Genomic DNA, 12,897 nt, shown 5'->3' on the forward strand with positions numbered 1-12,897 from the left:
GAATTCACTTTACAAGGGAAGTTGATATCACACCATAAATGGAGAACCAGGACCACTTGCCACACCTAGGAGGTTAACAGTGAACATAAAACAATGTTTAAAATGTCCAGAAATTAAACAGTGAACATTCTAATCTAATCAATTCACACCCACGCATATCTGAAAATATCCTTAATCAGAATGAAACTAAATGTGAACTTTTAGATTTTAACACAATAAATATGCAACCATTAAAATAGAAGATGCTGTACCTCAAACCAACTCATATCCCACCAATGATGCGTCGCACCTTTGGGAACCATCTCTTCGGTTGGATCCCTTCATTTTAAGGGCAACCTTGAGCACTTTCCTCACTGCTGGGAGCCCAGGTTCTAGCCCAGAGCTCTTATTCCTCAGTTTTATCTTGATTGACTTTTGGCAAATAAATTCAGTAGTTGAAGTCGAAAATTCCCACCTATCTCTGCATCCTTATGGGTTTGGCTGGAAAGAGGCAAACTGACTTATCATCTAGACCTGGCAGCATTCACCTGAGATAGCATGAAGGAGCAAGGAGCAAGTGATGGTACCGGAACCTTCTGAGCAGAAGAGGTCAAGGGACAGAATCAATGCTCTGAGCAAAACAGAAGCTGGTGCCGCACGCCAAGTGACATCAGAGGACAGGGCTGGGGCTACAAGGGCCATGCGGTTTGGAACCAGGGCCTTGGGCAGAGCATGGGAGTGGGTCATAGGTGCCTGGATGGATCACCAAGCAGAAGCTCTGAGCTTTTTTTCCTCCTGGCCCTGAGCTCCCAGCCCATTCAGGGGCCTTTTGGCTCCCTCCCTGCACTGAGGTCACTGGCATATGTCCTTGAGATAAATGCGGTTCTGCCCTTTATGAGCTGACACTTACTCCCAGGCAAGACTCACACATACACCCAGGAAGAATTACAAAACCAAACTGACTAGCAAAACCAGTGCTCCACGCCAGGGGCCATCCCTGAAGCCACCGTTTGCTAAAAACAAAAAAGGTAGGAAGGGAGGGAGGGGAGAGGAGAGAAGGGAAGTGAAGAAAAGGGGAAGGGAGGGGAGGAGAGGAAGGAAAAGGGAGGAAGGGAAGGAGTGGGAGAGAAGAACGGAAGGAAGGAAGGAGAGAGGGAGGGGAAGAGAGAGAGGAAAAAGGAGAAGAAAAAGGGAAGAAGAAAGAACAAGAAGGATGAAGGGAAGGAAATGACATTGCAGTGTCTGGCAACAGGACAGACACAGACTCGGTGATCCAGGACATCTGGCGGTTGTAACCAAAGTAACTCAGGGCCATTTTTAGATGCCGGATTGTATGCGATTTCCCCGTGAGACAAGGCGTGGTACCTTTCTGTCTGAAGTAAGCCAGCCTACCTCTCTTTCAGGTTCAGGTGGACTGAAGGGAGAGGAGCTACCCACGCCGTCTATGCCTTCCACTACCTCTCTGCCTCACCTAGCAGCATCTGGGGCTGTGAGTCACGCAACCTCGGGTAATTTTGGTTGCTTTGAATTGATGAGCTGTAACTTGCCCTACCAAAGCCCCCCGAAGCAGTAGGGTAGTTATTTAGGATCCAAATGCCCTGGGCTTGTCTTCCCAACCTCTTCATTTACTGGCTGTGAGGCCTTTAACAAATCTGAGTTGTTTCCTGCCTCCATTTTCTCCTCTGGATAAGGATGAGGAAATCCAGGGGATTTCACTGTGTGAATATCCAGGCCAGGGCTTGCCCTGCAGTGGGCAGGGCATACAACGTCAGCCACTCTCTCTGACCCTCACCTGGTCCAAGGTCAGAGCCCAGCAGAGGTTTATCTCTGGGTACTGCCTTCTACTTGACAGAATTGTTAAGAATGGAAAAGCTGAAAGCATCACATTATAGTTTGCTCCCAGCTCTATTTGGCCAGTGGTCTTTACAGTTTCAACTCAATTCAGCCAGCAGCTCTTCCAGGACAGGTCCTCAGAAGAGTGAAGTACAACATGCAGAGAGAAGCTGGGAAAGAGAGAAATTACTCCAAGCATTTAGAAGCGGCACCAGGGTAGCTGATACTGAACAACAGAGGTCCCCAAATGATGCTTTTTTGAATTTAAAATGTATCCATTGGCCAGGCAGGGTCATTCATGCCTGTAATTCCAGCACTTTGGGAGGCCAAGGTGAGCAGATCACCTTAGGTCAGGAGTTTGAGACCAGCCTGGCCAACATGGAGAAACCCCATCTCCACTAAAAATACAAAAATTAGCTAGGCATGGTGGCGGGTGCCTGTAATCCCAGCTACTCCGGAGGCTGAGGCAGGAAAATCACTTGAACCTGAGAGGCCACAGAAAAAGGGCATGAGAAGGAAATCCCATCCAGAATCAGAAACTGTCTGTAGATCATCCACAGGGTGGACAGCCCGCCCAGGATGGGCCGAAAGTTCAATGTTTGATGCTCACCCAAGACGCTGTATGATTTTCTCCATTTGCAGCATCTTTTTCTTTTTTCTTTTCTTTTTTTTTTTGAGACGGAGTTTCGCTCTTGCTACCCAGGCTGGAGTGCAATGGCGCAATCTCGGCTCACCGCAACCTCCGCCTCCTGAGTTCAGGCAATTCTCCTGCCTCAGCCTCCTGAGTAGCTGGGATTACTGGCACGTGCCACCGTGCCCAGCTAATTTTTTGTATTTTTAATAGAGACGGGGTTTCACCATGTTGACCAGAATGGTCTCGATCTCTTGACCTCGTGATCCACCCATCTCGGCCTCCCAATGCAGCATCTTTTTCAAAGCCAACAGAGGTGCCCACGTTGACAGGTAACCCTTCCTTCTTACTTCACTGGGCCTCCCTCTATGGAGTTTCAGTTCACAAACATCTCAGCACCATGGGAGGAAGCGTCCAGACTTCCACCCTCCCCCATGGCCTCAGGCTGCCGAGGAAGGGGCTGCCAATGTCCAGGGTCACCTGGAAAATCTGTGACTAGAGAGTGACAGGAAAGAAGAGGCTGTGAGATGTAAGAAAGGCTTTTGGGGTCTGATTTGGAAGAGGCCCCCAGGAAGGCCAGGTTGCCTGCTTACCCCACATCTTTACACATCCCCACCTGTGGGGTCACCTTGTCTGTGTTCCAAGCACAGCCAGCTTCGGCTCCCTTTTGTAACATTGTCCTTTGAACATAGGGGGCAGCCTGCAATGATGGCTCTTTCCAGTTCCTGGAATATCTTCACATGTAGATAACTGCATGATCCTGGGAATAACAGAGATGGGAGCTACTGTTACTGTCTTTTGATCAGCGTGTGCAAGAGCACACAGAAACTTACACACACACACACACACACACACACACACACACACAGCGTATGCATGACAGCTTCTTGTGAAAAATCCAACACAGCCTGTGAAGGTTAGAAACCAAGACTTCACCACACACAGGGAAGGAACAGCTATGCCGTGGGGCAGGCCAGTTCCAGCCAATGGCAAGGAATAATCATTTCTTAACCAATTGCAAAAACTACATGGAGTAGTACCAAGGCAAACTTGAACAAAATGAAATAAAGAAGGGAGTGAATTCACGATCCTCAATTGTCAGTGCACAATTCCCAGGAAATAGTGGCTTCTCTGGTGGCCTTTGTGGATGAGAGTTCATGAGGTTGTTCTTTGTGATATCCACAAGGTCTGGAACTGCGGCTGGTGAACGGGTCCCGCAGATGTGAGGGCCGAGTTGAGCTCTACCACGCCAATGTCTGGGGCACTGTGTGTGATGACAACTGGTCCATAGAGGATGCCCACGTGGTCTGCAGGCAGCTGGGCTGTGGCCTAGCTGTTTCTGCCCTCCCAGGAGCCAGCTTCAGCCCTGGGTCAGGCAGCATCCTCCTCGATGATGTCAACTGCACAGGAACGGAGTCCTCCCTGGGGCAGTGCCCTCACGGCGGTTGGTTCACCCACAACTGTGGGCACCATGAAGATGCTGGTGTCATCTGCTCAGGTGAGTGACGGTCCCTCTTGGGCCAGTTTTGCATCTGCCTGAACCAAGCCCAAGATCCTCAGATGGAGTCTGGAAATGCCTCTGTGCCTTAAATCTTTCCCCAGGTGTAGGACAGTGGATTTCTGCTCAGACTCTGGAAAATACACCCAGCTGTTCAATACATAGGAGGTTCATGTTCAACTTGAGCACCTGCAAAGTTCAATCAATTGTAAAAGAAAGAAACTCATGGCATTTATTTCACGGAGTTATTGGGAGGATTAATTGAGGCAACCCATATAGAACATTTAGTCAAGCATCTGACAAACCATAAATACACAGAAATATTACCATCTTGTTGTTATTGTAGTTACTAAGGCAAATTTTATCAGCATCACTGCTCAACGTTTGTAGCCAGGTTAGACAACCCACAACTCTCACCTGGCTGTATAAACCCAGAGGGGACAGCCCTGGATGCTTAAGACTGAGAGTTTGTGCCCAGCTTCCCTGAGTCACATTTAAACAGAAACAATGATCTTTAAACCATTCTACCATTCCAGTTTCTATTATTAAACCACCCTCATTTCCTTTATCTCTGCAGATTCTGCAGCTGCTGGACATCCAGCTATCTGTGAGTTTATGTCCTTTTACTTGCTGACTGGTGGCTAGACATCACCTCTACTTGGTCTCCGGACCCCAGGCTATGCTGGGTCTCCCTTCTGAGCTTTAACTTTCCTTGATGATGCTCTGAGCTTCGGACCCTTCCACCTCCCAGAAGGCGAAGACCCATTACCTAGGCTGTTTCCCAATACCTAGGCTGGTGTCAGTAGGTTGATATGTCATCTCTTCCACAGACAAGAGCGTTTCAACAGGACCCTAAGATACTTGCTCTAGAACCAAAGGGTTGGTTCTTGCAATGGAGGCCATGGCAATCCAGAGAAGACAGGAGGGCATAGGGGAAGGAGGCCTGGGGCAGAAGGGCCTAGGGGCAGGAGAGCCTGGGGGCAGGAGGGCCCAGGGACAGGAGCTGCTCCTCTACCTGCAGCGCCACCTGGGTCCCAGCAGCAGCTGCTGAACTGTATGGTTCTGACAAGGTGCCCCTGCCTACAGGGCCATATCTTCGCAATCCCAACATGAATTTTACTTCTTTTATTTTCATATTCTTAATCAGAATAGTGTAAACCCATGGATGAGGTAGAATCGCATTTTAAATGGTAACTATTAGATTAGAGCCTGGATAGTGTTGATTAAAGGCAGACTCAAACATGAGATTTAGATGGTAGTTGAGAAGAGTATGAAATATCATTGTGTGTGTGTTTGGAATGTAATTATGGTAACTATTTTTTTTACCCCATAGTTTCTTCAACTTCTGGGGAACGTCCAAGCATTTTTCATCTAACAGGTACTTTCCCCATTCTTATATTTTGCAACTGTTTTTCTGAGGCTGAGATCTGATCATTTGTGACTATTGGAAATACAGCAAATGTGGTTTCTCCTGGCCCTTGTGCTGTGTGCAATCAGAGCTGTGTTCATGAGAGGCAAGCTGGTGACATGGAAGATTCTCGTGGAGTAGAAGTCTTTCCAAGGAGAAAGCCCACTCGGCCACCACCCCTGGCAGCAGCAGCAGCAGGCCACTGCTCCTGCAGTTCCTTCTACAGGGGCCTCAGGAACCAGCCCCAGTCCCTGGGGATGCAGATCCTGAGAGTTAGCTTCATCTGCTTTGGGCACAGGGGTCACTTCCACTTGGCCAATTCCTTACTTGCTTGTCACAGTGATGTTCTGTCTTCTGCTGCTTGGTTTTCTAATCCTAACGACCTCCATTATTTCTCAATCAATATATTACAATTTTCTAAATTCAAGTAAAACAAAATTAATTTTGTACCAAGAATTCACAATGTTCTTGGAGAAACCTGAGTTAGAAATGCAAAATCTGAGCTCCAACCATTCGACTGCATCTCTTGGAATTTTGAGAAAAACCACCTGGAAAACGACACTCATTTTTTTTTAAATCTGAAGACTTAGTGTTCAGTGTTTCAAACAGTCATTGTGTGTCAGCATAAAAGCTCCGGGTCCAAATGGCATCAACTGTTCATCTTCCTTCTTTGTAGCCTCAAATCTCCCAAGTGACCATCAATGACACTATCCTGGCAAAGTTCAAATAGATGCTCCAATTACTGTCAGACAGTGAGAACCACCCCCATGGGAGGGAAAAGTGGTGTAGAGACATTGTCTAGTTTGAGCTTAATGTTTTAAAGTGCTGATGTGCTTGTGACGATGCCTGGGTTTTCCCTTTCAGCTGCTGAAGTTGCCCCAGCATTGACAGAAATGGTCCCAAGCATTGGTAATCCTTCAATTGTTTCCCTCAAGGCTTCCTGATTATTGAATCTTCCTAGGGGATTCCCTGTAATGTCAGTGTCCACCCAGATTCGTGTCACCCCAGGACTGAGAAAATATATAGCTGATACAGAAGGAGAGGTTACAGAGCTGGCTGCCACTTCTCTCGTCTCTGGATCCTAAAAATGTTTTTAACTGTGAACCTGGGCTACAGTAATAATGAAATAATGAAAGATTGAGTTGGATATATCCCCACACTATTGCCTAACTGTTTGATGGCTCTGTTTCAAAACAGATATTTATTCTTATCCTTATAGTTGCCATATTTCCAATCCAAAGATGAGGAGAATAAGGTAACAAAATATTGGAAATCACAGATAGCCTCAAAAAAACCAGTCACTGAATTTGCAAGCACAAGTTTGACTTAGACCTGTGAGACCTAGAAGCAGGAAGCAAGAGTGTATAGAGTTTTAGAACTTAGAACTTAGGGTGTGTATTATTTTAAGAACTAAAGAAAAGTCCCACCAGCATCTGCCGGAAGAGCTGATCACATTCCAGTGGTAACCTCTGGGTCTCCCCAGACTTCCCATTGTCAGGTTGGCAGATGGGAGGAGCCAGTGCAAAGGGCACATGAAGTCTACCACGGTGGCACATGGGGGACTGTGTGTGACAACCTTTGGGGCATTGACACTGCCCACATGGTGTGCCAGCAGCTGGGCTGTGGGGAGGGCATTGACTGGCCCAGGGAATAGCCACTCTGTGGGGCGGGGGGCACAGGACACATCCTCCTGGACAATGTGCAGTGCCAAGGCATGTAGACTTTGCTAGGCCAGTGCCACCATCTGGGTCTGTCCACCTACTACTGTGGCCACCTTGAGGATGCTGGGCTCATCTGCACAGATACTCATTTCCAGCTTTCTCTTGGGGCTGCCTGAGCCATGACTTTCAGTGGAGGACCTGAAAATCAGCGTGAGGAAGTTTGGGTCTTACTGGCATCCTCTCAACAAATGCCCAAGGTCCACTGTCAACACTGAGCTCCCTGGGGCAGCATGTATTATATAATGACATAAAATACAACCCTGGGCCAGCCCCAAGTCCCTCAGCCCCACATTGTGCCTTGATGTTGGTTCTGGAGCCTGTTGTCTATTCTCAGCCTCCCTTAATTTGTTGGTCCACCCAGTGTTTGACTCGAGGCCCAGTGAGTTCACCTTAGGGCCCTCACTTTCTGCAGTCTTCAAGGAATTGCCAGATCCCTTCTGTGACCCACCCACTGGGGTAATGGCACTTCCTAGACTTTGTCCCGAAATTGTCTGCTTTGAACTTTAAAGCTGACTTTGTAGTGCAGCTCCAGGAAATTCCATGAACAAAACCCAGATCTTCTCATCTACATCCTGTGTGAAATCTTTAGCGCTACCTTCTTTTGGCCTCTGTGGTTTGAGATAGTTTGCTTTAAAAAAAAAAAAAAGCCCAGTTTGTGCATCATCCTTGCTTCTTTTTCTTGCCAAAAACGTAGAATAGAAAAGGAAATGAAATGCAATATTCACTGCTCAGTTTTTCTTAATTTTACAGGACAAAGACTAGACTAAAAGGATTTAATTCATCCATTTATTTAACAAATATTTATTGGGCACTTTATATGTGCCAGGCACAACTCTAGGTGCTGAGGATGTAGCAGTGAACACAACAATCCTTCCTTCGTGGAGCTTGCATTTCAGTGGGAGGGTTAGAGTCATTTGCGCATCTAAACAGTAATGGATAATTAACAAAAGTAAATGAATGCTGAATCAAGAGTCATAGTATCATGTTATGGAATCACTCTCCTTTAGTGCTCAGACAACTTGGTATTTGTTGTAAAACTAGTTTGGTGAAAATGGGAAATCAACATTAGAAACCTAAAGTCAGAATTAGGAAGGCTCCTAGTACTTTGCCATTCTAGAAATGATATCCTCTTCAGTGCCTCAGTGAAACAGCCTCTCTGACCCATCCTGGGGTTCTCACAACCAATGGGTATTTCTCGCTTTCTGCCTTCTTGCATCCCTGTCTCTCTTCCAGTCTCAACTAAGAAACGTTTCTTATTTTTACTTTTACTTCTCAAAAGTTGTTCTCGGGCCGGGTGCTGCGGCTCACACCTGTAATCCCAGCACTTTGGGAGGCCGGGGCAGGGGAACACAAGGTCAGGAGATCGAGACCATCCTGGCCAGCATGGTGAAACCCTGTCTCTACTAAAATGCAAAAAGTTAGCAGGGCATGGTGGCTCATGTCTGTAATCCCAGCTACTCGGGAGGCTGGGGCAGGGGATTCACTTGAACCCGGGCGGCAGAGGTTGCAGAGCCAAGATTGCGCCACTGTGCTCCAGCCTGACAACAGAATAAGACTCATCTCAAAAATTTAAAAAAAAAAAAAGAGTTGCTCTGTATCTAATTGTAATGTATCTGAGATATAAGTTTTTAAAATTAAAAAAATAAATTCCTGTTTGTTTTACAATTTCAGCATCAGCTACAGAAATGACCTCTTTGCCTGGTAATTTTGGTTTCTTTCTTGCTTTCTATAAATCAGATATGTGTAGATTACTTTGCATATGGTTAGGGTTGGAGTTTATATAGCATATAAAATTAAACATCAAGTTCATATCAATGTAAAATGTGAGTGCATATTCATTAAATGAAGAAGTACATTGAACAGAGATTGTGTGCCTTCCATACAGTGCACACAATATGTCCAGTTTGTTTCCTCCCTCTTTGGTGCAACAGCTGGTCTTTGAAATCAAGTTTTAGTGATATGGCTTCACTTACATCCTCATCAGTGTCCACACATTTGGGTGTTCAGTGAATCTGGTTTTTTTTTAGCTCCCAAAAAACTTCGGATATCTCAGGCAAAACTACTTTAATGTGCATTTTCAGAAAATAAAGGACTAGCACATCTCTCAAGTGTGTTTCTAGTACAGTACGTTAATCTATTGATATGCAAATCTTAAAGAAGGATTTGCACTGCTAAGTAAGTTAGGGAAATGCCGTATCCCTCTCTTGAAGATTTACAACCTATTAACACATTAAAGTCTCTGACAAGTCCTATAGTAAGGGATCTTTTTTTTGAACTTGGTTTCATCTAATGATTCTCAAACTTCTTTGACCACTGAAATATTTTTTTAAATATATATATATATTATTGGACTTTAGGTTTCGGGGTACATGTGCAGAACGTGCAGGTTTGTTGCATAGGTACATACATGGCAATGTGGTTTGCTGCCTCCATCCCCATCAATTATATCTGGCATTTCTCCCCGTGTTATCCCTCCCCAACCTCCCTACCCCTGCTATCCTCCTCTATTCCCCCTGAAACAGACCCCAGTGTATGATACTCCCTTCCCTATGTCCATGTGTTCTCATTGTTCAACACCCACCTGTGAGTGAGAAAATACAGCGTTTGATTTTCTGTTCTTGTGTCAGTTTGCTGAGAATGATGGTTTCCAGATTCATCCATGTCCCTACAAAGGATACAAACTCATCATTTTTTATGGCTACATAGTATTCCATGGTGTATATGTGCCACATTTTCCTTGTCCAGTCTATCATTGATGGGCGTCTGGGTTGGTTCCATGTCTTTGCTATTCTAAACAGTGCTGCCATGAACATACATATGCATGTATCTTTATAATAGAACTATTTATAATCCTTTGGATATATACCCAGTAATGGGATTGCTGGGTCAAATGGAATTTCTATTTCTAGGTCCTTGAGGAATCGCCACACTGTCTTCCACAATGGTTGAAGTAATTTACACTCCCATGAACAGTGTAAATGTATTCCCATTTCTCCACATCCTCTCCAATATCTGTTGTCTCCAGATTTTTTAATGATCGCCATTCTAACTGGTATGAGATGGTATCTCAATGTGGTTTTGATTTACATTTCTCTAATGACTAGTGATGATGAGCATTTTTTCCTATGTTTGTTGGCCTCATAAATGTCTTATTTTGAAAAGTGTCTGTTCATGTCATTCACCCACTTTTGAGTGGGTTTCTTTGTTTGTTTCTTGTAAATCTGTTTTAGTTCTTTGTAGATTCTTGATATTAGCCATTTGTTGGATGGGTAGATTACAAAAATTTTTTCCCATTCTATTGGTTGCCAGTTCACTCTAATGATTGTTTCCTTTGCTGTACAGAAGCTCTGGAGTTTAGTTAGATTCCATTTGTCTATTGTGGCTTTTGTTGCCAATGCTTTTGATGTTTTAGTCATGAAGTCCTTGCCTATGCCTATGTCCTGAATGGTTTTGCCTAGGTTTTCTTCTAGAGTTTTTATGGTGTTAGGTCTTATGTTTAAGTCTTTAATTCATCTGGAGTTAATTTTAGGGTAAGGTGTCAGAAACTGGTCCAGTTTCTGCTTTTTGCACATAGCTAGCCAGTTTTCCCAACGCCATTTATTAAACAGGGAATCCTTTCCCTATTGCTTGTTTTTGTGAGGTCTGTCAAAGATCAGATGGTTGCAGATGGGTGACATTGCCTCCAAGGCCTCTGTTCTGTTCTGTTGGTCTATGTCTCTGTTTTGGAACCAGTACCATGCTGTTTTGATTACTGTAGCCTTGTAGTATAGTTTGAAGTCAGGTAGTGTGATGTCTCCAGCTCTGTTCTTTTTGCTTAGAATTGACTTGGCTCTGCAGGCTCTCTTTTGGTTCCATATGAAGTTTAAGGTGGAGTTCACAGAAGTTCACAGTTCTGTGAAGAGGGTCATGGTAGCTTGATAGGGATAGCATTTAATCTATAAATTACATTGGGCAGTATGGACATTTTCACAATATTGATTCTTCCCAACCATGAACATGGAAGGTTTTTCCATCTGTGTCCTCTCTTATTTCCTTGAGCAGTGGTTTGTAGTTCTCTTTGAAGAGGTCCTTTATATCCTTTGTGAGTTGTATTCCTAGGTATTTCATTCTCTTTATAGCAATTGTGAATGGCAAAAACCACATGATTATCTCAATAGATGCAGAGAAGGTCTTTGACAAAATTTTGAGTGGCAATGCAGCCTAGCAGGATTTGGAGCCAGAGAACCTGGGATTATGTTCTGGCTCCAGCCTCAACCAACTGGGTGACAGAGGTCAAGTCCCCTCACCTTTCAGAGCTTCAGGTTCTTCATGTGTAGAACGAAAGGATGAAAATAGTCACCTCAGAATCTTGTCCTGGGGACTGAGTGTTCACAATTATGTAAGAACACAGTGATGGGAGCTTCACAGTCACATCCTTGGGGATGTGTGTTCTGCTGCCTGCCAAGATCTGGCTTGGCTTCCTAATGGAAGCAACCCATGTGTGCTTTTATAAAATTGCCTCCTCTGGATACTTTGGGGTCATCCTAAGGCTTAAGCTAACCATTGTTTGGCTAAATCAGCCAGAGAAATACCATATCAATTCCAGTCAGCTCAAATCAACTTTGTTCTAAACTGTCCATATTTCCATGGTCCTTATTTTCAAAAATCTCAAAGCCTTCTGCCAGGATTGGTACACACTAACCTCTAAGGAAAACTGAGCAAGGAAACATGTAGTTCTTTTGGTGACTGGATCTGTGAAAATTGTCCACCAGTTCTTTTAGGTGAGAACAAGTCATGTGGCACCATCACAGTGTAACATTTTTCCAAGAGTTGGCAGAAACTTTAGAGACTGCTCAGACTGGAAGTCACAAGAGGGCAGTTTTGACCTGCCATGGTGTTTGGATGCAGACACCTCAGTTTTATCCAGTCATGTTTGAATTATTTTTAATCCCATCTGTTAATAATGGAAGATATCCTATAAACATCCAGATTTCCAGCTTTGATTGAAACATCTGAGAATGGTCAACAGTAGCATGAATTTCAGCAGGGCATCAGTTGGCTGGGGCTGAGTAGGGAATGGCTGCTCCCTTATATGGCATAGGCTCTCTCTCCCATTTCTTCCTGGCCCCTATGCGTGTCTAATGCTATCTCCATTTGTGTGCTTCTCAAACTTTACGGTGTACATAGCTGTCATGGAAATCTTGTTAAAATACAGATTCTGGTTCAGTGAATCTTGAGAGCCCGTATTTCTAACAAGGTGATACAGATGCTGTTCCGCCATGAAACAGCCCTTTGGATGCAGCGGCTGAAGCTCAGAGATGCAAAGGAGCTTGTCCAAGGTCACATGCTGTGTTCCACAAAGACTAGAGACTAGAACCCATCTCTTGGGTCCTAACCCCATGTACCACCTGCCCCATTATTAATCCCCTTAGCTTAATAAAGAGAGAATAGGAGAATCAACCAGGAACATGGTTGGGGCATAATTTGTAAACAGGGTAATTTTTAAAAATTCTTTACCAATGAACTTGATTGATAAGGATGGCATTTAACTATAATTTTCTCTTAACTTGTGCTTGTCTTGATAGTTCCTGCTTCAATTTCAGCCACAGATTTGGCCATTACACCTGGTAAGAAGTTTTTTCTTAATATCTCCTTTACTACCTATATAAGGGATATTGCTATGTTGAAATTTACCTAGCTGGTAAAATTATACCACTATTTGTCCAGGACTCACTTGGCTAAATTAATTTCTTGGGAAATAGACTAGAATCCAGAAATAGACAAAGAGTACCTCATGAGGCCACATCGAGATGCTAGCATTCAAGCTCAAGTGCTTGAATACCCACAG

General features: G+C 44.4%; 1 protein-coding gene across 13 annotated transcripts in view; it reads left to right on the forward strand.

Annotated features, from left to right (window-relative positions):
* The window catches only part of DMBT1L1 (deleted in malignant brain tumors 1 like 1), a 102,116-nt gene that overhangs the window by 71,890 nt on the left and 17,329 nt on the right, over positions 1 to 12,897 (forward strand). For 7 of the 13 annotated variants that reach the window (XM_054243417.2, XM_054243419.2, XM_054243423.2 and 4 more), the window contains 7 exons: positions 1,383 to 1,487; positions 3,630 to 3,941; positions 4,519 to 4,548; positions 5,275 to 5,319; positions 6,214 to 6,258; positions 8,742 to 8,771; positions 12,635 to 12,676. In XM_054243417.2, the coding sequence (XP_054099392.2) occupies positions 1,383 to 1,487; positions 3,630 to 3,941; positions 4,519 to 4,548; positions 5,275 to 5,319; positions 6,214 to 6,258; positions 8,742 to 8,771; positions 12,635 to 12,676 (609 nt within the window). The remainder of the gene's footprint in view (positions 1 to 1,382; positions 1,488 to 3,629; positions 3,942 to 4,518; positions 4,549 to 5,274; positions 5,320 to 6,213; positions 6,259 to 8,741; positions 8,772 to 12,634; positions 12,677 to 12,897) is intronic. The other 6 variants (XM_054243425.2, XM_078346704.1, XM_054243427.2 and 3 more) reach the window with 4 other exon arrangements.

Source organism: Callithrix jacchus, chromosome 12, assembly GCF_049354715.1.
Source record: "Callithrix jacchus isolate 240 chromosome 12, calJac240_pri, whole genome shotgun sequence".
Classification (NCBI taxonomy): domain Eukaryota; kingdom Metazoa; phylum Chordata; class Mammalia; order Primates; family Cebidae; genus Callithrix; species Callithrix jacchus.